Source organism: Labrus mixtus, chromosome 8, assembly GCF_963584025.1.
Source record: "Labrus mixtus chromosome 8, fLabMix1.1, whole genome shotgun sequence".
Classification (NCBI taxonomy): Eukaryota; Metazoa; Chordata; class Actinopteri; order Labriformes; family Labridae; genus Labrus; species Labrus mixtus.
In genome coordinates this window covers 14,712,283-14,737,915 of record NC_083619.1, presented here as the reverse complement: position 1 = coordinate 14,737,915, position 25,633 = coordinate 14,712,283, and the positions used below count along the sequence as shown (strand labels likewise).

General features: G+C 39.9%; 2 protein-coding genes across 2 annotated transcripts; both read left to right on the top strand.

Moving 5' to 3' along the window:
* Window positions 1-1,452: 1,452 nt before the first annotated feature.
* Window positions 1,453-17,701, top strand: LOC132978527 (zonadhesin-like). The gene is made up of 30 exons (XM_061043731.1): window positions 1,453-1,633; window positions 1,833-1,885; window positions 1,985-2,059; window positions 2,848-3,056; window positions 3,136-3,217; window positions 3,671-4,068; window positions 4,515-5,073; window positions 5,189-5,385; window positions 5,467-5,856; window positions 6,243-6,535; window positions 7,424-7,689; window positions 8,109-8,177; window positions 8,365-8,502; window positions 8,593-8,849; window positions 9,445-9,529; window positions 9,729-9,862; window positions 9,986-10,142; window positions 10,284-10,540; window positions 10,658-10,742; window positions 11,318-11,518; window positions 11,604-11,741; window positions 12,119-12,375; window positions 12,499-12,583; window positions 12,671-13,804; window positions 13,970-14,503; window positions 14,711-14,919; window positions 15,055-15,211; window positions 15,301-15,698; window positions 16,653-16,779; window positions 16,959-17,701. Exons 1-30 carry the CDS (start codon window positions 1,557-1,559, stop codon window positions 17,099-17,101), a joined length of 7,164 nt encoding a protein of 2,387 aa, XP_060899714.1. The 5' UTR covers window positions 1,453-1,556; the 3' UTR covers window positions 17,102-17,701.
* Window positions 17,702-20,232: 2,531 nt separating this feature from the next.
* On the top strand, window positions 20,233-25,633 carry LOC132979095 (uncharacterized). Its single transcript, XM_061044600.1, has 5 exons — window positions 20,233-21,376; window positions 21,534-21,638; window positions 21,719-21,807; window positions 22,089-22,172; window positions 24,941-25,633. Exons 1-4 carry the CDS (start codon window positions 20,581-20,583, stop codon window positions 22,161-22,163), a joined length of 1,065 nt encoding a protein of 354 aa, XP_060900583.1. The 5' UTR covers window positions 20,233-20,580; the 3' UTR covers window positions 22,164-22,172; window positions 24,941-25,633.

Here is a 25,633-nt window from a genome sequence, read left to right as displayed (position 1 = left end):
TGAGAGTTAACAGACTTTTAATGAAGACTTTGCAGCGCTGAAAATATGCTTTATTAAATATCATTCCCTCCCCTGTGCAGACCTGTGCTGTTGGTCAGTTCCACTCTTGCAGTGGCATACATCACACCCCTTACACACCTGAGACAAACTGAGATAAAAAGCTTTATCTGTTGGGAAATCAGGCCGGCTGTTAGATAACTGGAGATTAAGACTGGAGCTGAGATAGTTTATTTATTGACCACTTTACCAACCAGCGTAAAATAAGGGTATTTTTAAACCAGTGGATATACTGTTCCCTAACAAAGACCTTCTTGTACGTTGGCCAGCTTTAAAGTGCTCTAATATTTGTTTTTAGTCACCCATATTGACACATAACCAATAGGACTCCAGGAATGTCACAAGAGGTGGGTCACACAGCACCTCTTTCTTATCGCTCTTTTTCCACCTGTTGCGCTCCTATCAAGCTAACGTACACTACAGACACTCAAGTGCAGAGACTTCTCAAAGACGTTTTTTACAACAACATTATCAGGTCGCAATGTCCAAATGGCTCTGTGTACTTATGGATATATGGAATATGGATTGCATAAGTTGACATTCCTGATGGCTCATCCTTTAGGCTTATCTTTGCTGTGTGTGATGGAGGATTAGCTCTGAAAAAAATTATACTTTGTATGAACTCTTACTTTGGTGTATTCATTTTGATCTATCATAACTGATTCAGGCCGAAGGGTTGTTTTAATGTCTTATTATTTCACTTTTTTTTTATTGATTATTAAACATCTTATTTCTTTAGCATGTATTTGCCTGTGCAGTGTGTGCACTTTGTATTGCCTCAGATGCCTACTGTAATCTTTTTAGATAAACATGCAAAGTGCAAAATCTTCCTGAGAGGCGATATTATTAAGTGTTTTTAAAGGTGTTACGTATGTATTTAAATCAGTTTTATTCACGTGACCATGTTTCTATTATTCAGGATGCTTTCAAAACACAGTAGTTTGTTCAGTGCCACAAAATACTATGCGACCCAATATGGTAATTCAATGTCTCTGTTCTGTCATTTTACTTTTTGTAACCTAAATAATATTTGAAAAGTTTTAGTTTTACCTTTTAATTACTCAATTTTTCCCCCCAGTTTTATTCTAGGTTACTTTTTTGCTTTTTCCAAGTTAAAGTCAGAAAATATTCCGTTTTATGCCCTAGCAACACTAAAACAGACCTTTCCTGTCAATATTTACTGTGACCAAGTAGTTGTCGTCACTTCAAAAGCATTTTACAGTCCAGCCCCTTTCATGTCTCACTGTCCTCCAGTCGTCTCTCTCCCCGCCCACTGCAGAGGTTACACCTGGTGAGGTATTGGGGCTATAAATGCCTGACACCCTCCGCTCTGCTCTGAGAACAACCAACCAGGGCCCACACCTCTGTGCTGGCACTGATAGGGTCTCATTAGCTGTGTTTCCACAGAGAGGCTCATCATTCATTCTCCAGCTCATCAAAGAGGGAGACAGTATTAGCAACGGGAGAGCAGCTGAGAGGCTGCCGCTAAGGGATCAGCTATGCTCCGAAGCATCCACACAGATTTGTTGGTCACAGTGACTCTAATCTTTTTAACTCAGACTGGGACTCCGATCAGGTGGGTCTCTTGATAATTAACATTTCAACTGTCTGGTTTGAAATACCTGCTAAACTTTTTGTAATAAAGTCAAAAAGTGGAAACAGAAGCGGGACATGTGTTTTTAGTTCAAGTTTGATTTTAAAGTCAATAAGATACTTCAATATATGGAATGTACTTCCACAAGGAATCTGATCTCTTTTTTTTTTTCCTATTTCAGGGCTGAAAATGATTTTTCATTAGTTACTTTACCAGAAAGGAGAGAAAATTCAGGTATGAATTTGTCTAGTCGATTATTGCTAGAACTTCATTTGACGCAACAATAAGATTTTAATGCATTTACTGTACTTAACCCTCTCATTTTTTCCATAGAGTATGTTTCAGAATGTTTCTACGACAGGCACAACAATTACTTTTGTGACTGGACAAGAAATCAACAAACAACAGGTACAGTCAATTAACTGAATGTATCAATGAAAATTAAAGCAGAAGGTTTTTTTTGTCATCAAACCAGGTCATAGTTCAGTCAAGTAATGAGTTCACTTTGGCATTATGAGATAACTTGACTGAGGCAACCTTTACAGTAATAATGTCCCGCCCTTACATTTGGCATATGGGACATCAGCCAACAGATCTGTTTTCATCTTCAGGCAGCGTGAGAGTGTGTCTGCCGAGCAACATATGACCTGAAGCAGGCTAATATTATTTTATAGTCTGGTTCTCTCCCAGTAGCAGTTAAAGTGGAGGGCCTGCACTAATGGTGCAAATGTAGTGCAACACTTCTTCACAGCTATTTTACGTGTATTATGATGATTGTACTCCTCTTCATAATTAAAATAATGACCAGAGAATCATTTGTTATATCTGATGTCGTTAAAATGACCATTAAAGCTCATTCTTGACAGGCATGATTAAAATAAATATTGTATTTATGTTTGGGATTTAAAAAGAATGAAACGGACGCAGATGACCTAGCAGACAGGTCATGCCCCATGTACAGAGGCAATAGTCCTCCAAGCGAGCGCCTGGGTTCAAGTCCAGCCTGTGGCTCTTTTCCCACATGTCATTACACAATCTCTCTACCTAGTTTCCTATCTAATAAAAGCAAAAAGGCCAAGCAACTCATGAACTTTTGAAACAAAGTGTTCAATTACTGTAAATCTATTCCAAATAGATCACTTTTTTGTGTTGATGAAATCAGTATTGAATTGGCTTGTTGACTATTTCCCCCTCAGGAGATGATGCAGTTAATACTTTAGAGAGTGGTCCATTGGGAATGGAGGGGGAGGCCTGTCTGGAGTTCTGGTACCTAGCTGGCTCAGATGTCCGGGCTTTGTTAAAAAGCAGCCTTGGTGAGGTTGAAATCTGGTCATCACCTGCATTAACAGAGGAGACTTGGAGACGCGTGTTTGTTCCCTTGAACGTCACCGAAGCAGGGACTCAGGTACAGATTTGTAATGAAACTGTATGGAAGAAATAGAATATTGGATATATTTCAACGAATGATCTGCTTTTTAAATCAGGTTGTATTCAAGACGGTTCAAGCAGCTTCCATGGAAGGACAAGTCACACTTAAACAGATAGGTGTGAGGAGAGGCTCATGTGGTAAATATCTTTTACTCGTGTTTAACTGCAAAAAGACAAGTCCACTTCTGGTCCCATCAAATTAGAAAACAATATATATTATATTATATTCATGTTAGAATCTTGATGACAATGTCTATTTAAGAAAGAAACCATAACTGTCATAACACTTGACAGATTAGTGTTAATGAAGGATCCTAAATCACCTTCTGGAGATATTTAAATGTTTCATCTATTATTATTGATAGGAACAAATATTAATAAGTTGGTGAGGAGTCTCTTCATTGTTTTAATAAATGAAAATTAAGAACATGCTTATCTAATAAAAGTCACTTGTAGGTTGGTTGACAAGGATTATTAAGTCCAGTCCATACAGCGTTATCAGCAAAAATGATTCATAACATGAAACTGATAATTTTTTAACAGCCAGATGGTATAAAATGTGAATGGTTACCCTGTCCCTCCCCCCAACAGGACCACAGTGTGAATCCAACACAGAGTTATGGACAGATGAGTCCACTCGCTGCCTTTGCTCTGATGGCCAGCTCTCCTGCTCGCTCTCTCAGTGCCCTCAGGGCCAAATCTGTGGCCCTCAAAGAGGAGGCTCCACTGGGATTTTCGCCTCTGGGACATGCACGATACATAGTGACACAGACTGCAGCACTTTTGATGGAGTGCTGTTCCGCTTCATGGCTCCCTGCTCCTATGTACTGGTTAAGAGCTGCTCACCCAGCGAGGCCCCGCCTGCGTTCATTGTGGAAGTGGTCAATGAGCAAAACGGGAACTCATCTCTCTCGACTGTACAGCGGGTTGTTGTGGTCGTGGGGCACCACAGAATTTCCCTGATGAAGAAGATAACGCGCTGGGTTGTGGTGAGTTAAAGCGGATGTCCAGGGAGGCCAGAAACAGCATCTACCAATGTAAAAGCGATCAATCATACTGCCCTGTTTCCTTTTGATCTTTCCTTTAAAAAACACTGTATTCCCAACAGATATTTTACACTGTTCCTTTAACTCAAAAGTAACTTCAGTACCTTCTTTACAACTTCAGTTTCTTAATAAGTGTCGGGCTATAGGTTATGTAATTGATTGAACAGTTTCAATATTTTCAGCCCACTCTACTGATAAACTGTGTTAATCATAAAGTGCTAGGTTTATTGTCATAATGTCCGGGAATTCTTTAGACTTATTAGCCTAATTGCCTTCTCCAAGATAGATCTATCTTAAGAACGCTGCTGTTTATACAAACTGTAAGATAGAGTAAGGTCTTACTGCTGATGAAAGCTGGTTAGGAATTCTAACACTTGCACTGTTTTCAGGTCAATGGAGTCTGGCAGAAGCTTCCACTGAACATCCACAATGTCCACATCAAGAGTAACCCCGCTGCTGTGTCACTGAGAACAGACTTTGGCCTTTCAGTTTCATACGACAGCGCTGGTGCAGTCCACGTCAAGCTGCCAACCAAGTACTCTGATAAAGTCTGTGGCTTGTGTGGAAACTTTAACCAGCTCGAAGAAGATGACTTCAGAACGCCTAGTGGGTCAAACGCAAGAGATGCGACAGCTTTGGCTGAGAGTTGGCAGACGAGGGAAACCAGCTCCTCGTGTGAAACCATGCTGGTACCACATCAGTGTGACCCACTGGAGGAGGCGGAGTATGCCAGTGAGCTTTACTGTGGAGGCCTCCTCTCGAGTGCTGGGCCCTTTTCCAACTGCCTGTCAGTGGTGAGGGCAGAGAGCTACTTCAGGGGCTGTGTCGTCGGCATGTGCTCTACTCACGGTGACCCTGGAGTACTGTGTGAGACTTTAAAGGTCTATGCTGATATCTGCCAAGAGGCTGGAGTGGCAGTACCTCTCTGGAGGAACTCTTCATCCTGCTGTATGTTGCTTAATTTCTTCCAGCTTTTAATTCTTTAACTCAGTTAAAACATTTTCTATTTGTCAAATAATGTGTGTGATAAGGTCAAGTATTCTCCTCTTTTCTTCCCTTTCAGCCCTTCAGTGTGGTGAGAACAGCCATTATAACTCTTGTGCTGATGGCTGTCCAGATGTGTGCTCCAGCTTGGATATAGTTGGCTCCTGTGGAAGCTGTGTAGAGAGGTGTGATTGCGACCCAGGCTACAAACTCGATGGAGGAAAGTGTGTCCCAGCAGAGGGCTGTGGGTGCTGGTATGAAGGAAAACACTATGAGGTAAGTGTGAGGTACAATCTCCTTTGCCACATTCCCTTTGAAGTGCAGATGTATTTAAACAACTCACTTTTTTGCTTGCAGAAAGGAGAAACATTAATGGAAGGAGAGTGTGTGCAGCAATGCAAGTGCATGGGGAGTAATGAGTTGGAGTGCAAAGCAATGCGGTGCGCAGACAATGAGGTCTGCAAGGTCAAGGATGGAGTCAAAGGTTGCTTTGCTTTCCATCCTGTCACCTGCAGTGTGTATGGGGATCCACATTATATCACCTTTGATGGGTTGGCCTACGATTTTCAAGGAGGTTGCAGTTACACGCTGATGACAACATGCGGAAGAGAAAGCACAGTCCAGTTCACTGTAATCGGACACAACATGCATCCCGCCCTTCTGAACTTCACCCGGTCCAAGCTGCAAGCTGTGTCTCTTCAGGTCGATGATCTATACCTCAACCTGAATATGAGTGGAGAAGTCTATGTAAGCATGAAAACACTTTTGATTTGATACACTTCAAACAAGTTGTAATTGTAAATGCAACAAAGAATTTTTAGTTTATTGGATTTAGAATGTAATTGTTCTGTATTATCATCTAATGGCTTTTATTGCTTTAGTATCAGCACACACATTTATAAGGGTGAGTTATTACTCTGTGACAGGTCATTGGAGGAATTAATTTGTTTGCATATCTTGGACTTACAACGACACACAAACTATTTGACTTTGCCCTTCACAGCTGGTTGGCAGCAAATTAGTTGCAAAGACTATCCCAGTAAGAGTAAACACTGATCCTTTATGTAAGACAACATCAATAAACTCACGGCCAAGAATGAATCCACAACAAAATATGAATTGTGTATTTTTAGGTGAAAAACAACCCTGTTGGAATCCCCTATTTCACCAATGGCACATATGGCTCAGTATGGGTTAATATGTGGAATAACTATATTATCTTGGAGTCAACCTTTGGCCTCAGGATTATGATCGATGGGGAGAACAGGCTGTTCCTGCAAGTGGATGACCGCTACAAGTATGAACTGTGTGGACTGTGTGGCACCTACTCTGAACACCAGGATGATGACTTTGTAAAACCAGGAGGCCAAAATGCTACTGGGCCATTTGAGTTTGGTGACAGCTGGAGGCTTCCAGGCAGTGATGAGTAAGCTGTTATTACCACAATATATGCACTTAAATTTGTTCAAATTAATAGAATGTTGAGCAATATTAAGGTTTCCAAAAGAAAAAAACATACCAATCAACAGCAGGTTCAATGGAGAGACTAGCATCGTGGTGCTAATTACATTCCCTTCAACCTTATCTATACTGTGTTTACAGTTAATTAGTAAATGATAGCATTGAAATGCTCTAAACTAAGATCAGGAACATGATAACATACCTGCTAAAACAGCATGCTAGCATTGTCGTTGTCAATATGTTATCAATTTATTCAAACATTCATTTCAAACCGCTACTGTGCCCAAATAAATATTTTAATTATCTACAGCTTATATACATAGGTAATAAACTAACCTTATGTAGTTTTACAACAAGGTTTGCTTGATAGGTTTATTTCATACCACATAAAAAAGAATCTAAATTACTACTAGCTAATTAAAATCTGAATACAAGAACATAAAATGGGACACATTGGCAGAAAATAGCTGAAAACCTGGCAACCAAAACATTCCTTTTAATTTTTTCATTAAACAAGTTGTTAAAGGTGCAAATATGAATAAATAATTAACCATTAATAAACATTAAAGTCAATTTATAAATATGATTATTTAATTTAAGTTCTCTGACATTCTTAACACCAAAATCTTCACTCGCTTACTCGTTTGTACGTCCCTCTCGAGCAAGAGAATCCAAAGGCAGATATCGCCCTCTGCTGGTTTTAATAAACAGCATTGTAATATTTATTTTTCTAAAATGTAATTGAATTGTCCATTTGTGTTTCAATTTTAAATGTATTGCCAGGTATCATCCCTAGTGAAAGGTGCTATAAATGTATTATTATGTCTTATTAAATGTAAACTTTGTTCTCTAGGTGTGTGGCTCAACCTAATAATCCAAGAGTCTGTGATTATGAAGAGGAGAATGAAGCATACAATGAGTGTTTCACACTAGTAGGGGAGCCCTTCAAGCCCTGCCATGAAAGAATTCACCCAAGCATCTACCTTAATAGTTGCGTCTACGACTACTGTGACACAAGTGGTGACCAAAACACCCTATGCGAATCTCTAAAGTCCTATGCTGCAGCATGTGAGGTTGCAGGAGTGGAGCTGCTCAACTGGCAGATGGACACTGCCTGTGGTGAGTGTTTACATCTGACATGATGATGATGATGGGTTGCGAAAAAGTATTGTTTGTGACTGAATTCATAAAATAATTGAGCCAAATACAGTAGAGATTTCTCAGCACTAAAGATCAGATATAACTTTTTCAGTTAAATGCCTTGTATTACCTGTAGCTGGTCTTAAACCATATTTATTCTAAAACACTCCATAATTCAGTCTTTTAATTATGGCAACAACTGGCAATTGCTTAAGTGCCCATCGGGCAAATGGTTCAAGCTATGTTTGGGTGTTTTGTCATTGATTTAAGCAGAGCTGGAGAAATTGGATGGTTAACATGTGGAGGGGTTGGCCAAACTCAAACTATTTCATAGGGTACAAAAAAGCTTACTGGCATGTTTGATTGGTTTTTTTGTTTCATTTTTGTCCCAATTTCAGCTGACCCCCCAACCACTGCAACACCTCCAACAATTCCAACTGCTTCCTCTCCAACACCAGATCAGACTTGTAAGAGCCTTATGAAACAGAATATTTACTTGTTTGGATTTGCAGCGCAGTTAAACATTTATTTCAACTGTCTTGCTGTCACACATTATGTATGATATTCTTAAACGTAATCTTTTCGTTCTATAATGTTCTCGCTACTAACATTAGCTTTGACTACTCCATTATGTGTTCATCTGCTTTTTCATAGTGTGTCCCATGAATTGCGACTTTGAAAAAAATATGTGTGGATGGGAACAGCTTATACAGGACAGTTTTGATTGGACAAGAAATTCAGGATCCACACCATCAGATCAAACAGGTCCAAACCAAGACCACACCACTGGAGGTAAAATGCTTGGCTATACCATATCTGATTTGTTGCTCCTCTGATTTTCATTTTCAATGCTGATTGTGCTGATTTTCAACATTTCTCTAGCTGGTTCCTACATGTATATTGAGGGGAATAGTGCGACACATGGAGATTCAGCTCGTCTGATAAGCTCAACGTGCCATTTTAATGGCCCACTCTGCCTACACTTCTGGTACCATATGTATGGTTCATCTTCAGCCATGGCCCTCAATATCTTCCTGCTCAAAGGCAATAAGGCCACCAAGCTTTGGTCACTGATGAACAACCAGGGACCAGAATGGCATCCAGTAAATGTTGATATTGAAGTGTCTGGTCCGTTCCAGGTAAGTTATGCACAATATGTGAGAATATATGCTATATGAATAGTATGAAACTTTAGATATAACTGAACAACAAACAGCTCAAAAATAACCTGAAAGACATTGGATTTGAGAAAACATTGACGGTTATTTTTGTCTTTCGGATGCTTTCCGCTCTTGCCTGCCATTTTCCTTAAGATGGATATGATGTCACGATTATGGATCCCATTTAAAAAATATTTTCAAAATCATCCAGTAACAAATCCAGATGCTTTTGTGAATAGATTCTCTTTCCCAGTCCTAATGGCTGGCACGTCATAAACTTAGTCTGTAAAATGTCCTGGACTTGTTAATTTACACTTACAACTAGAAAATTATTAATTTATGTGCAATACTCTGTGCCATAGTTACACAGTTCAACACTGCTGATGCATATTTGTTAAATGTGTGCTTGTATAGCTTACTTCTTCTTCTTCTGATACCTTTACTTTGGTACTTAGTTCTGCTTATTCCACTTAAATATTCTATAGTTATATATAGGTTATATATAGTTTTATTTTGTTTGAGAGCAACTGTAACGACCAAATTAATAAAGCATTTCTGATTCTAACTCTTTCAGATCATAGTGGAGGCAATTCGAGGCTCTAATGATCAGTCAGATGTGGCCATTGATGACATTTCCATCCACTTTGGCTCTTGCAAAGGTAAAATTAACTTATAGCAAAAAGAAGAAATACTTTAAGCTTGATTTTAAAAATGCAATGATCTTAATCAATCATGGCTTTGAGTTAAACATTTCTGATACATTTCCAAGATCCCAGCCAGGTTTTGTTTGGACAGATAATGCCATGACCATTTCTAGATATTTAAGGTTTGAAGAAAGTCATTTATTACTTCCTTTAGGCATCTTCCCTGACCTGGTTAGTGGAACCATACTTCCTTCCACAATTGCAGAAATACTCCCTTCACACACACGTAAGTCCACAGGAAGCAATATTTTATGGGCCACTTGTTTCTGCATTAGAAGCTGGAGTCTGGTTACAAATTAACATTCGTGTCCAGTCCATTGCTGAACTTGCATAGTTTTGATTGCAGCTGAAGTTACAGATTATCTAAAAGAAGGAAGTTGTATTAAGGCCTCAGTATTTTGTTCCTTTTAACCTTTTGCCTTTTCCCTTATAGTCTGCAGTCTTGACTGCAGCTTTGACAGCAACCTTTGTAGCTGGAGTCAGATGATCACAGACGCTTTTGACTGGACATGGAACAGTGGTTCTACCCCCACCCTAATGACTGGGCCCTCTGCTGATCACACTGGTGGTATTACACCCTATCTCTATGAAATATTATACATGGTGACGGTAAAGTAAAATTTGTAATACAGAAGAGCCAACAAGATCTTTCTAAGTGTATCTTTTTTTTATTTTAGATTTTGATCATGCATTTCACTACTCTTTCTAGATGGCCACTATCTTTACATTGAGGCCAGCAGCGTGACACATGGAGACACAGCTCGTCTTATCAGTTCTGAGTGTTCTGACTCTGGTCCTCAGTGTCTGCAGTTCTGGTACCATATGCATGGTTCTGCAGACACAATGGGCCTCCATGTCTACTTGCTCCAGGATAGATTAGCCAATGCTGTTTGGTGGAAGAGGAATGATCAAGGAAATATGTGGCAACTGGCTCAAGTGGACTTCACAACAACTGGAGCCTTCAAGGTCAGACACCTTCAACCAGACACTCAAATAATTTATAAATTACCATCCAATGATATTGATCAGATGGAATACTAATGTATACAAACATCCTGAAAATACCTTTGTTATCCCATATAGATCATCATTGAAGGACGTAGAGGCTCCAATGAAGAGTCTGATGTTGCTATTGATGATGTGATGCTTCATCGTGGTCGGTGCACTGGTAAGGAACAGGCACACAGAATAAGTACTACTAAATTCTAAACATGCAGGTTCTTCACCACTGGAAGCTTGGGCTGGGCGATATGGGCGATAAAATCTAAGATTGTTTTTACACCAAACTCGATTAATGATTTAAATCGACTTTCTTTCTATTCAAGAAAAACTATAAATGATACTTTTATTTGATCATTAAAATTACAAAAAGACAAACTGAATTTCCCATTGAGGTTTGATAAAGTAACCTGAATTTCTCTTTTGGGGTTAAAGTGCAAGCTGTGAACTTGTCTTTAAAAGTGCACTATGCAGTTTCAGGGTGGAGCAAAAGTACAGTTGAGGCAAAGCAACTTCAGCAAAAAAACTTGTTAGGAAGTAAAGGAGGAGGGAGGATATGAACTACGGGAGCCCACGGGGGGTGGTGGAGTAAGTTAAACAGAAATCATGTTTTTCATTTTTGAAAATCCTGATTTTCCCAAAAAAACGATAATCTCTATCAAATTAATTTGCGCCCAGCCCTTCTGGAAGCTTGATGAAGTTCTAAGTATTTGCTCATATTGACCATATTTTGCACTGTTGCAGATCTGAATGATGTTGTGACAAATCCTCCTGTACCAGAGGGAAACACCACAGCCCCTGCACCAACCTCCGCTCCAGAGCCTCCTCTAGTCTCCTCAACTGTTAAACCTGTCACCTTACCTCCCATAGTAGAAGCAACAACCCACTTAGTTACTGTTAACAATGTTACTGATGATTCAGATAATGGATCTCTTCCACAACCAGGTAAAGTACAGATTAAAAAGCAACAACCCCCCCATATTTATTACATTTACAAGGATTCAAGGATATTTCTGACTTTTGATTCCAGTATGCCAGCTCCACTGTAATTTTGAACAAGACATATGTCAGTGGAAACAACTTCTTGCTGATGTTTTTGACTGGACTAGACATAGTGGCGCCACTCCTACTACGATGACTGGGCCTTCCTCGGATCACACCACAGGAGGTAATCATCTTTCTGACACAAGCCAAGTACATTTCCTGTAGAGCTGTCAGGGAACAAATGATCAGCACACTCTTTCCAGTGTCGTAGTCACACTTTAAAACTTGTGAAAAACTCATTGTTGAAGCAGTTCTTCCTTGTTGAACCACAATTGTTGACTGTCTTGTGTAAAGTTCCTGATGTGCTCAAGATATAACATGTTTCCTTGAGGCTCCTGATGTGTAATGTTTTGCATTTTGCTGTTAAATTTTTTTTCTCAAAATGTAGTAACTAGTTTCAACTGCAATTGGATATGTTTTGGATATATAATTAACAAAGGAATATTTTAGTTTTTTTCCTGTGATTGACTCTAACTTACTAGCTCTTGTGTCCTTAACCAGATGGCCACTACCTATACATTGAAGCCAACGGGGTGTCACATGGAGACACAGCTCGTCTCATTAGTTCTGAGTGTGTTAACTCTGGTCCTCAGTGTCTGCAGTTCTGGTATCATATGTATGGTTCAGCCGATACAATGGGCCTCCATGTCTACTTGCTCCAGGATAGATTAGCCAATGCTGTTTGGTGGAAGAGGAATGACCAAGGAAATAATTGGCACCTGGCTGAGGTGGACTTAACAACAACTGGAGCATTCCAGGTGAGTAACCAATGTAATTAATTTGCTTGTCTTACCTGTTTAATGTTGAAAGCTGACAGAGCAAAACAAATATCTGAAACATTGATTGTGATAAAACAAACTAACCTGTGAACTTAATTTTAGATCATTTTTGAGGGTCGAAGAGGCTCTAATGATCAGTCTGATGTGGCTATTGATGATGTGTCTCTTCATTATGGCCATTGTGCAGGTAATTCTACCCTCCTACTAATAACATTGTAATTCATATGTCATGACTTTAAATTGATATGATTTATTTCATTTTTAAATTTAACAGACCTGGCTAAGCCTGTTACCCCTGCTCCCACAATATTTGAGACCCCAGCAACAGAAGGTCCAGAGCTTCCTTTTGTGAACAGCACAACTGCTACACAGCCACAGACATCAACGACCCAACAACCTTCAACAAATCAAAGTACAGCTAAGCCCCAACCAACAACAGAGAACCCACAACTTGAAACTTCATTGCAACCAAAACCTGAAAACACAGAACAACCCCAAACAACAGCATGGACAGATCAGCCAGCTACATCAACGAATGAATCCCAAACCACAGCTAGACCCCCCCCAGTAACAACAGAGTACCCAGCACTTGAAACTTCAGAGCAACCAAATCCTGAAATTACGGAAAGACCAGACTCTACAGATGGACCTGTAAATCAAACACAGACACAAGCAACTGCTCAGCCACAGCAACCAACAACTGTGAGACCTCAACCTCCAACCTCAGTTAATCCACAACCTCCAAGCACAGCTCAGCCACAACCAACCACAACAGCTCAGCCCCAGCCACCTACAACAACTCAACCACCAACAACAGCACAGCCACAGCCACCAACAACACAATCACCAACAACAGCACAGCCAGAAGCACCAACAACTGTGAGACCACAACCTCCAACTACAGGTGGACCTCAACCTCAAACCTCGGTAAAACCACAACCTCCAACCACAGCTCAGCCACAGCCACCAACAACAACTCAACCACCAACAACAGCACAGCCACAGCCACCAACAACACAATCACCAACAACAGCACAGCCAGAAGCACCAACAACTGTGAGACCACAACCTCCAACTACAGGTGGACCTCAACCTCAAACCTCGGTTAAACCACAACCTCCAACAACAGTTAAACCACAGCCCCCAACAACAGAAGGACCCCAACCTCCAACAACAGCTCACCCACAAACCACAGTTAGACCCCAACCATCAACCACAGCTCAACCGAAACCCCCAACAACAGCTCAGCCACAGCCACCAACATCAGTGAAACCTGAACCTCCAACAACAGATAAGCCACACCCACCAACAACAGTGAAACCACAACCGCCAACAACAGGTGGACCTCAACCTCAAACCTCGGTAAAACCTGAACCTCCAACCACAGCTCAGCCACAGCCACCAACAACAGTTAAACCACAGCCCCCAACAACAGCTCACCCACAGCCCCCAACAACAGCTCACCCACAAACCACAGCTCAGCCACAGCCACCAACCACAGTTAGACCCCAACCATCAACCACAGCTCAACCGAAACCCCCAACAACAGCTCAGCCACACCCACCAACAACAGTGAAACCACAACCGCCAACAACAGGTGGACCTCAACCTCAAACCTCGGTAAAACCTGAACCTCCAACCACAGCTCAGCCACAGCCACCAACAACAGTTAAACCACAGCCCCCAACAACAGCTCACCCACAGCCCCCAACAACAGCTCACCCACAAACCACAGCTCACCCACAGCCCCCAACAACAGCTCACCCACAAACCACAGCTCAGCCACAGCCACCAACAACAGTTAGACCCCAACCTCCAACCACAGCTCAACCGCAACCTCCAACAACAGCTCAGCCTCAGCCCCCAATAACAGCTCACCCACAAACCACAGCTCAGCCACAGCCACCAACAACAGTTAGACCCCAACCTCCAACCACAGCTCAACCGCAACCTCCAACAACAGCTCAGCCTCAGCCCCCAATAACAGATGGATCAAAACCTTCAACAACTAGTAAACCAAATCTCACAACAAGTAAACCAGGGATTCACACGACAGCTTCATCACAATCAACGACAACAACCAGACCATCAAATACACCTGTACCAAGTAAGTTTTCATATCCCCTTTTAAACATGAACTGGGTTTTGCATTATGTTTTCTCCTTTACATGTTGGACACCACTGATTAAACCACATGCAAGCAAAGATACTCAACACTTCTTTCTAATAAAGTGCATGGCACACTGATTACCTTTTCTGTTTATTTTAAGCCCTTGACTAAGTACACACTGTGTCTATATTTCTGTCACTCTAGCCCCCTCTTGCCCTGAGGATAGCCATTACACTACTTGTGTCCCATCCTGCAGTCCAACTTGTTCATACCTGAATGGGCCACCACACTGCAGTGAAAATGAGGGTTGTGTGCAGGGATGTGTATGTGATGATGGATTCGTGCAGAAAGGCAGGGTTTGTGTGCCAATCCAACTGTGTGGATGTGTTGACAGGAATGGCACCAAACGCCAGGTGAGTTACCATTAAGTATGACTCTTCAATGGCAGCAGGAGTCATTAATGTACAGCTATGCCTTTTCAAAGAGCCTGCATAGGACAATGCTACACAAACTTAAATAACACTGTGATGAATCTCTTTTTCTTTTAGTTCAATGAAGTATGGTACACAAGTCACTGCAGTGAAAAATGTAAATGCAAGAAAGACAATGGTGTGGGGAGAATTGAATGTGATGACAAGGACGAGTGCGATGGAAATGCTGTTTGCCTTCCAAACGAGAATGACGATTATTACTGCCAGTCAACAGGTGCTGTAAAAACATTTAACTCTGTGATATACCTACACCATGTTCTATCTTGTTCACAAACTTATGAACTGCTCTGTGTTGCTCCACAGGCTTCAGTGAGTGTTCTATCAAAGGAGACCCTGAGTACAGAACCTTTGACAGGTTTAAGCATGACTTTGAAGGAAGGCACTCATACGTGCTTATCCAGACCAAGAACTTGCCAAATAACCTTCAAGAAGTCTACATCCAGGGCATTAATAGACGCACAGAGGATGAAGATGATAGTCATCATCATGATGACAGTCATCATCATGATGACAGTAGCAGTGAAGAAGACAACAGCCACAGAATCAGGGATGAAGACGAGGATGATGATGATGATGACAAGGATAAAGATGACTCCCATAATGATGAAAGTGAGGAAGATGATGAACAAAGCGGTTTAAGAGAGCTTAAAATCAGAGTGTACAATCACACTGTAGAGTTCAAGAAGAAGCGGAAGTTGACTGTAAGTATTCAGGGTGTGTTTAATGTCATACCCCCTTTCTTTTTAATTTTCCTGTGAAGCCCTTCCAGCAAAACAACATTATGTTCATAAGATAATTTAATCATAATTCTGTCTTTCCACAACACATTTGTGTTGACTGAGGACTGAGGGAAATAACAATAGCTCCACGAGTACTGTTTAACAACAGCAGCGAGCTGATGTAATGTGGGCTAAATTATGTTGATCAAATGTTGTATCCCTATTGGAAGTTTGTGGTTGTGAGAGATGTCTGTCTTGCTGCCTTTTAACTATGGTGTCATACCATGAAAACATTCTAAAAAATATTCTGAGCTTTGTAATTTTAGGACGGTCAAAACATAGTGTATCACATTTGATCAAACTCAAAATCATTGAGCATTGTAAAGCAAAAACTGTTATTAATAGGTAAGCTTAAAATCACTAACAGGGATGAGGTTGTATATCTACTAAGAGTGGAGCTTTTCCAATGTGTAATTTCACAACAATGGAATAGGGGTGGATGGTAACAATACTGCCACCGGTATTACCTTCTACCCCTACATTGCAATCACTGCACATTTAGACAATGTATTATTTTTCACAAGCACTGGAAAAACATAGCTGAAGTTGAATGGAAAGTCTGTATTAATACAAATGTTCCTCACTTGAAAAGTTCAAATAAAAGCTAATACAACTCAGTGGGATTATTATAAGAATGTGTACAGTAGTATCAATTTTAATTGCAAGCCATCAACTAATTGTTGACATATTTCTCTCTGAATTTTTCTGACTGACATACCCCTTAAGACACTATCATGGAATCTTGGAATGAAAAAAATATATTCAGTTCAGCATCCCTGCAAACATAAACATTAAATCAAGTATAAATACTAGATACACCAGGTACACTTCACTGTGACCAATCCCACTGACACATCCTCATCTCTGTACCTGCAGATGGATGGAAAGAGAACCAACACTCCTGTATCACTTCCTGGTCTCAGCATTTGGCAGCATTCCTCTCGCATCTACCTGAAGACTGACTTTGGCCTTTCAGTGGAGTTCGATGGACAAAGTGAAGCAGGTAATTAACCTTCACCTTATTACGATAGTTTAACGGAATAGACAGTAATCTAAAACAAGTAGGGTTCATCACAAATCCTTAAGTCTCAATGTATTGTTCCAACGCAAATTAATGAATTATTTTGTCTTTTAAAGTGTTGTATAATAACTGACATTGTATTGTTGATGTTGTTTCTGCAGAGATCATTCTACCCAACACATATAAAAGGAAGGTGGGGGGCCTGTGTGGGAACTTTGATGGCAGAAAGCAGAATGACCTGATGATGCCGGATGGCACCAGGGCAAGGGACGTTCAAGAGTTTGGCGAGAGCTGGAGAGTTTGAATATCAGATAGCTCTTGTGTTGAAACTCCGCACTAAAACAAATGGGCTGGTTTGAGCACTTGAAGAAACAATACTGAAGAATTTTACTATGAAATGCACAGTGATGGAATCTATTACTTAAAATAATAAGAACAGACATATGCATGCATATTTCACTTTATTCAAGACAACTTAACCCCCAGCGCTTAGACAAAAGATATATCAGTGGAAAGACATACCTCTCTAATGTAATCACATTATTCAAGGATTTTAATTGTTTCAACTAGAGTCTGTTTTGTAGTTTTCAAGTAAATTTAGAAAAAGTTACTTATCTCTTTGTGTATAGAGTCTTTGTCTTTTTAAAGATACTTTGCACTCTGAGCATAAACTGTATCTTCGGTACAGTTTGTGTCTGTGCCATAAATACTATTTATTCAATAGATGATTTTATTACTGTTGTGAATACACTGCATGTCTGTTTTACAAAGTAATGGCCGTGTTGAGATTAAATAAATGTTTCACTGTGTTAAGAGAAAGATAATTCATGACAATGAAGGATTTTCTATCCCTATCTAAACTAGTCGGAAATACATTCAATGTGCAATAAACAAGTAATCAAGATGCTGCTTGTACTGTGTCATGATGTGTTTGGAAACATTGTGCACTGTCATTTGCAGTTCCTACTGAAGCTAAGACAACATTCCTGGTATATTTACAGTCTGGATGTGAAACCCATTTTGACCTCCAGATCTACAACGGGCGAGTCTAATCATTTAAGAAAAAAAATTACAAAACTTCTGTAACATGATATTCTGAGATGGCAGACAATGGGATTCTTGTCATAGTATACCTGTGCGAGTTTGTATGATGTGTGTGTGTTACAGGCAAAGGGGGGTGGTGTTTTAAATGTCTGTGACAATCATATATTAAAAAAAGTCTCAGTTACACTTACAGTCACGCAAAGTCATGGACTGTTTTGTATTTTTCTTCCCTCTCCTGTTGGGGTTGTTACCTCTCTATAACGGTGAGTGCAACATTATAATAAAATATATGATATCAATATTGCTTGGTTTATCTTGGTCTATTGCTTTAGCGAGTGTGGTATCTAAGGTCCTTGAGAGTATTCTTTTAGGGCGGATATCTAAATATATTGGTACCACAGATAACCAGTTTGACTTTAAATCTAAGCATGGTACTGATCTTTGTATTTATGCCTTGAAAGAAGCTGTTGAGGTATAGGAAAAACTCCTCAGTCCTGATAGGATTTGTTCATGCCTCTAAGGCCTTTGATCGTGTCAATCATCGAAAGTTGTTTATGAAACTAAGTGAAAAGGGGGTCCCTGATTATATATTAAGGCTTCTGGCATACTGGTATGCAAACCAGAGTATGCAAGTCAAATGGGGAGACACAATTTCCTCCCCCTTTGGAGTGAGCAATGGTGTGCGACAGGGGGGGTTGCTTTCTCCTGCACTCTTTAACTTGTACATGGATGATCTATCTAAACTACTGAATGGTTGCAAAACTGGTTGTGTGTTGGGTAACAGTATAATCAATCACCTCATGTATGCTGATGATTTGGCAATTTTTCCCCCTAGCAGCGCTGGGTTTCAGCAGCTGCTTAATATATGTTCTGATTATGGTCTAACATATGATGTGCAATACAATGCTACAAAGAGTACTGTTTTGATATGCAGAACGAAAGGGGACAAGGACCTAAACCGCTCCTTATTTTTACCTGTCAGGACAGGTGCTGAGTGTGAGCACCAAAATAAAATATTTAGGTCACTTTATTTCGGATCAAATGTCCGATGATGACGACATGTACAGACAATGTCGAATGTTATGCCCAGGCCAACATGTTGGCAAGAAAATTCTCAATGTGTACAGTCAATGTTAAGAAAAATCTATTCAGAGCATATTGTACTCCTCTTTATACTGCCCCCTTGTGAGCCAGGTTTAAAAAGGCAAGCTTACAAAAGCTTAAAGTTGCATATAATGACTCCCTGAGAATACTGTTTAAAAAACCTTGATGGACTAGTGCAAGTGAGTTATTTTGTAATGCAGGAGTTAACACTTTTCAGGCTCTTATGAGAAACTTAATGTACAAATTTATCTGCCGATTGAAGGATTCTCAGAATTCCATCATCATGCTGTTGACTAATCCCAGTCATAGTTCTGTGCGATACCAGTCATCCTTGTGGTGACACTGGTACAGTTGTCTTTTATAATATTGGTGATGTTTTGTCTGTCTGTATGTGTTTTTACCCTGTGTTTTTATTTCGCTTGTTTTTTATATGTTTTCTAATGGACTCCTGAGTCTGGCAATAAAGATGATGATGATGATGATGATGATGATCCAATTAAGTGATGTCACTCAGGGCACAATTATCTGATAATACATAAATGTGTTTTACTGATGTAGACATGTGGAAGAATAGCTGAAACAAATTTAGTGAACAGTTTTTCAACTATTGTTTTTGACCTGATTGTACAAATCTCATTGAATGGTTTTTAATTACAAACCAGGAAACAGACTCTTCTCTATTTGGTGCAGGGTAACTGTGTGGTCTTGTTGTAACATCTATGTCTCATCTGACAAGGAACAATGAACAACATGAATGCAAAACTTGCTGTACCAGTCTGTTCCCAGTGATGGTGGCATCAATGCCAGTCTCCTGCTATTTAATCATGATTTAAAGCCCCAACTAAATGGCTGTTTTTTCCTGATTTTTGTCCCTTTTCATTTTCTAGCTCAAACAGAAGATCCCAGTGACCCGCCGTCAGGTAAAAAGCCACTACACCCTTTTATACACCATACTTACCTGCCCCCACTCTTAAAATGCAACACATTCTTCCTCTACTTCAAGCCCACGATATCAGGTAGCTTAAATACATTTCAAGCCCTTTTCACACAATCACTGCACTCTGAAAATGTCTTGACATCTTCCAGGTAGACTGCATTTGAGAACGCAAATATCCGAGTCCTTCACGCTGACTTTTCTAGCAAAGATTTCCCTGACAACCCCCCCCCCTGTCTGAATAATAGATAATCATTATTTTGGGAGAAAGATAAGTGATCTTGAAAGAAAGTGCTGTAGTTACAGTTACAAATCTGTACAGTGTTGATCTTATGTACAGCTGTTCTGTGCGTGCTCCAGGCTGTGCAGGTCCACCTGTGTTGTGTTGCACTGGTCAAAACAACATCTGTTCCAGGAAGTGTTTCTGTGATGAGGCCTGTGTAGCAATGAAAGACTGCTGTCCTGACTACATCTCTACCTGCACACAATGTAAGCAACATTGATTGAACACAAACAGAGAGAGGGTATTACTTTAGTTTGTTTGAAAAATCGGATAGGTTCAACTTCAAGGTGAAAATCGTTCTTTTTTTACAACAGCTTTTACAACAACGCTGACAAGCCAACCCAGTACAAGAAGCAGGAATATCACATCTTCACTGGAAAATAATGCCACAACTTCAACATCCCCAAACTCCTCTACTATGGCACCCAGCACGACATCTGACGTACAGAATGTTAGCGCAACCTCAGCATCCATAGTGTCTTCAACTTCAGAAATCAACCAAACAAGCAGCAGTACATCTACATTATCCGTCTCTACAACACCCAGCACATCAGGCAGAACTGCTAACTCTACGCAAGAGGAAATGAGTTCAACTTCAGCATCCACAGTCTCTGAAACAACCAGCCAAACAAGCAGAAATATAACATCTCCAGTAATGAACATGACAAAAGCTTCTACGTCCATGATCTCTGCTGCTACCAAAATTAACCAAACAAGCAGCGCTACATCTACATCAACCGTCGCTACAACACCCAGCACATCTTTTACAGCAAATAGCAGCACAACTTCATCAGTCTCTGGAACAACAGCACCCAGAACAACAAGCAGCAATACTACCTCTGTGCTAGAAGGTGACAAAACCAATTCAGCATCCACAGTTTCTGATTCCACACCAACACCTACCACAATAAGTAGTACTGCAATATCTGAACCTGCGCCTACAGTATCTTCTACTACACTAACCAGTCAAACAAGCAGAAGTTCATCCCCGCCAGCAGATACTAGCACAACATCAGTCTTCACAGTCTCTCCAACAACAACAGCACCAAGTACAACAGTCAGCATGACTGTACCAGATGTAAGCACCACTTCTCAATCCACGGTGAAAGCTACTACAGCAAGCAGCCAAATCAGTGTATTTAGAAGTAGTAGTGTTGGATCTACACCACCAGATGGCCCTAAAACTACAGCGTTCACAGTCTTCACTGCTACAGGTCGGTCATTCTAACTTCTGAAAATGTACAGAAAAGTCACACTATAGAATAAATATATTTGAATCAATATATCCTTGTAATGATTGGTTAGTGAGTCGGCTAGTTTGACGGGCTCAATAAACACCTCAGGCTTTTAACAATTTCATTTTCCTCTCAGCAGCGACAACACTGACGGAGACAAGCACAACTGTCGAAACTAGCAGTGTCACACCTTTACCAGAAGATGGAAGCAAACCGGACGTTTCAACCAGCTCAAATAAAGGTGCACTCAGTTTAACTGACTTCTCTACTTTAGTGAGTTTCCTATGAAGCACATTCTCATTTTCATCTTTATTTCTCCAGATTCCCAGGTAGTGACTGTCCATCTCAAGGTTTCTGTTCAGTCTGATAAGGATGTTCAAGAGGAAGCCGTTTTAGAGGCTTTATCTAATGTAAGTGTGAACAACCTGCATTTATGTATCTCATGAAGTTTGCAGTATAATACTGAGCCCCCAAAGGTTCAGGTAAGAAAAAATAAAAAGCCGTTTACAAATCCGTACCCACGTTTTGCAAATCTGTGTGCACAGATTATAAACCGTGCAAATGGATATTTAAAACATGGGTACAGATTTGAAAACAGCTCTTAATTTTTTCTTACTTACTATGGAGCCTTCGTGGTGCTCCATAGTATCACAAAAACAAGCATTTAAAATACTTGTTTTGTCTCTTACAGTTTGTATACCAGGTCCTTCTCCAGGAAAACTGCGTGGGCTGCACTACATCTAGAAAACACATCAACCCTACCTGAGAGAGGACTGTAATTGTTTCAGCTAATTTATGCATCAGTATGGACTGCTGCACTCCAAGAACAGACTGCACAACCCGTCAGAAACAACTGAATCATCAGAAAACAAAAATAGTACTTGAATACAAGTTGAGACTGAAAGCCTAGGCAAATTAAATGCACGATAACCACATATTTATTCAGCTGTTTACAGTTTTGTTAGAGCAGACAGAGAAGCCAACACAGATAATGGCAGTTCATTATGGCTACAGTAAGGGTTACAAGTGGGATGATGGGTCATAAATTTAATTCTGAAAGCTGCAGTTCCCTTTAAAGGGCCCCACAAGGAGGCCAGATAAGTGATCTCGCTTACTAAGGCACACTCAAACTAGGCAATCCGTACCATACCCAAGCAAGCTTCACCCCTAAAGTCCAGTTTGTTTGACTAGTGTAAGTGCTCCGCTCACTTCCTTGGTCCTGGCACAGAAGAGGTGTGTTTCAGCACGGTACAGTTCATACATGAGCACAAGCACGTGTAATCAAAAATGACTCAAAATAAGCCACAAAGTCAGTAAAGTAGCTGTCATGTTCTCTGTGTTGTTCTCCAATGTGTGGACATGACAGAGACCGCATGCATTGTAAACTAAGCTATGCTTTATAATTATGTGAAGCCATGCATGTGTTGTCTTACGACATTATATGCAAGAGGTAACCGTGCTCAGGCCAGGTTAGTCCTGCAGCAGTGTGAGTGCAGGCCAGCGAGGGAATGGGGAGGTGGGACAATCGTGCTAAAGCACAGTACGGGACAACTTTGCCTCTAGTGAGTGTGCCCTAAGTCTTATTTTAGCAGTCGGTTTATTATTAATCTGTCCATCAAGTTCTTGATTTCTTCAAAAGTCATTGGTCAATAGAATGTCAAAAAGGTTGCAACAACTGTCCAACTCAATGTCTTCAATCCAAAAGAAATACCTTTTATGTCTTGTTTAGTCCAACTATAGTTTTTTTTTAAATGACTCTTAGTGACACTTAGCATTTTAAATGTATGTCATGCAACAAACAATATCAACAACAATACTACCGATGCTAGAAATATCACAACTGAAATAGCCTACAAATAGGCCTACTAAAGATTAAAAGCATTAATGGAACCAGAAGTTTGTGTTCACCTATCCTCGCATGTTTTACATTCATGGCCTTTAGCTCACAGCATTTGGAAATCAAAATTTCAATTTTAAAGATAAAGGAAAAGCTTAAAAACAAAATCATGGCTTATTGAAGCATCCAGCAAAGACTCCATCCAAAAATTAACAAAAAAAATGTGTTCAAATTCTTTAACATTTCAAGCTCTGCAGGACTTCATTGTTTATTTAAGAGCAGGAAAAACAAGCTTCACCACAGTAGGCCTACAAAATATAAGCACAACAACATCAACATGTAGGCTATACTCATCAACAACCACATAACAGCTCTTAACACTTTAAATACATTTCTATAAAACCACAGACTAAAGTTACAGAGGGGGTTAAATAGTCTGCGCACAGGAGGCCACTGTAAAGCATTTGACCATCACCAGCTAGCAAAGAAAACAGACAGAGGATGTAATTTGTTTCACTTACGTATTTAGACGTCGACGTTTTTTCAAGTGGTGAAGTTGATGTTTTCCATACACAAAGTGTTTCTCTGCACTTGTTGCTGTGACAAGTTGTTCAGCACCATTCAATGTATGACTGTAGCCGTCGTTAACTCTGTGAAGTTTGTGCTGGTCTTACATTTCATACTATTTGTTTCGCCTCATTTTATGCGTCAACCGCTGGTCAGGTGTATCTATAGTTTTTAGTTTGTGACCGCATAGAGTTTGTGACATTTATCAGCCACAGAGGGGCGCTGTTTCACTCAATGAGGACTATACTGCTGTAAGTTCTACTACAATGGGAGAGAGATTTATTTTGTTTTACATTCAAATTTGCTGTGTTGGTCTACGGGTGCTTCGACAGATATCTTATAATTAGCCACCTCTCAGAAATCCTGTTGCCAAATGACAGTTTGGAGATAATACATCATTCTAAAATACAAAAGAAATGGTTGTGGTGTAGGCTATATTCAAAATCACGCTGTTTGATCTCGTATAACTAATCAGGAAATTTAAAGGAACAGAATCGTTGTATTTTGTCAATGTAAGCCAGGAGAGGCATCCAGTTATAAAAATCCATAAAAAAAAAAACATTTACTGACAGTAAAATCTATTATGTTGAATGAGACTTTGTGAAAAATAAAATGTAAAAAAACACTAGTATTTTTTTCCAAGTAGTAGCTTTATTTTGTTACTCTTTTTAATGTCACTGATCATTCCCCTGTGTTTGATAGGTACATGGCCGAGAAGTCCTAGAGACGCATATTCAATATCTTAACACCTACAATTCAGCGGCTTTTTAATAAAATGCCATCTGCTTATTATACAGCAAAATGGTTAAAAACATCCATGATTACTGGATTCAGGCCTATTTGGCTTTAGGCTCCATTTTTCTAGAGCTGTTTCTAGAGAGAGGTTTTCTTATCATAATGGCTAAATTGTAATAATATAAAGAGATTAAGGACGATATGACTAATTTTTTTCATGATATTTTAATGTTGAAAAGAAATATAATATGCTATTTGTTTATTCAAATAGTGCTGCCATTTGGTCATAACTTGTGTTTAAATGGCCACTGGAGATTTTATACCGTTCTTGCACTGATTTCATTTAATGTGAGTCAGTATAAGAAAAAAATCTGTGATGCGCTAAACTATCCCCTCAATTACAGCTGCCAAATGGATCCAGTGCAGGCCATACTGGTGTAGATGGCAAACAGTGTGGGATCTCCACCAGTAGATGGCAGCAACACCACAGAATCAACCATCTGCTATTACGGTGTAACATTTTTGAAACAATACTTTAGCATCCTACATGTTGCATGTTGTGATCTTCTGTGATGATGATCATTCAAAAATGAAATTTGCTCCAAAAAACGTGTCCCACATTTTCTGTCAGACTCATTGTGGTTCAATCAGTCAGTCAACAATAATCCTAAACAGTTACATTGAGCCACACCTCTGCACGCTCCTTTACCATACAGCCTGTGCCTAGAAACCGGGCTCTATGGCCACAATCAGGACAGCTAAGAGAGGAGTCTGAACAGTTGGTGTAGAATAAAGATTATTCTACACAAAAATAAAGTATTTTTTTTTTTTTTTTACATCCTTTTCTGCTCAGATGTATGACTAAGCGGTATGAATTGCCACCTGGGGACAAATAAAGTTTTCTTGAATTGAATTGAATTCACCTAAACCTTGTCGTTGGAACCTCAACCTTGGGAGAAAGGTTTTATCTAGTAAAAGTAGGCTACATGGAAAACAACCGTAATAAAGGGAACTCCTACACAGGCTTTTTTGATATATTTCTTTATGTGGTTTCTCTGTTTTCACTGCCTGTAAACCAGGCTCACAGTCTTCTCATA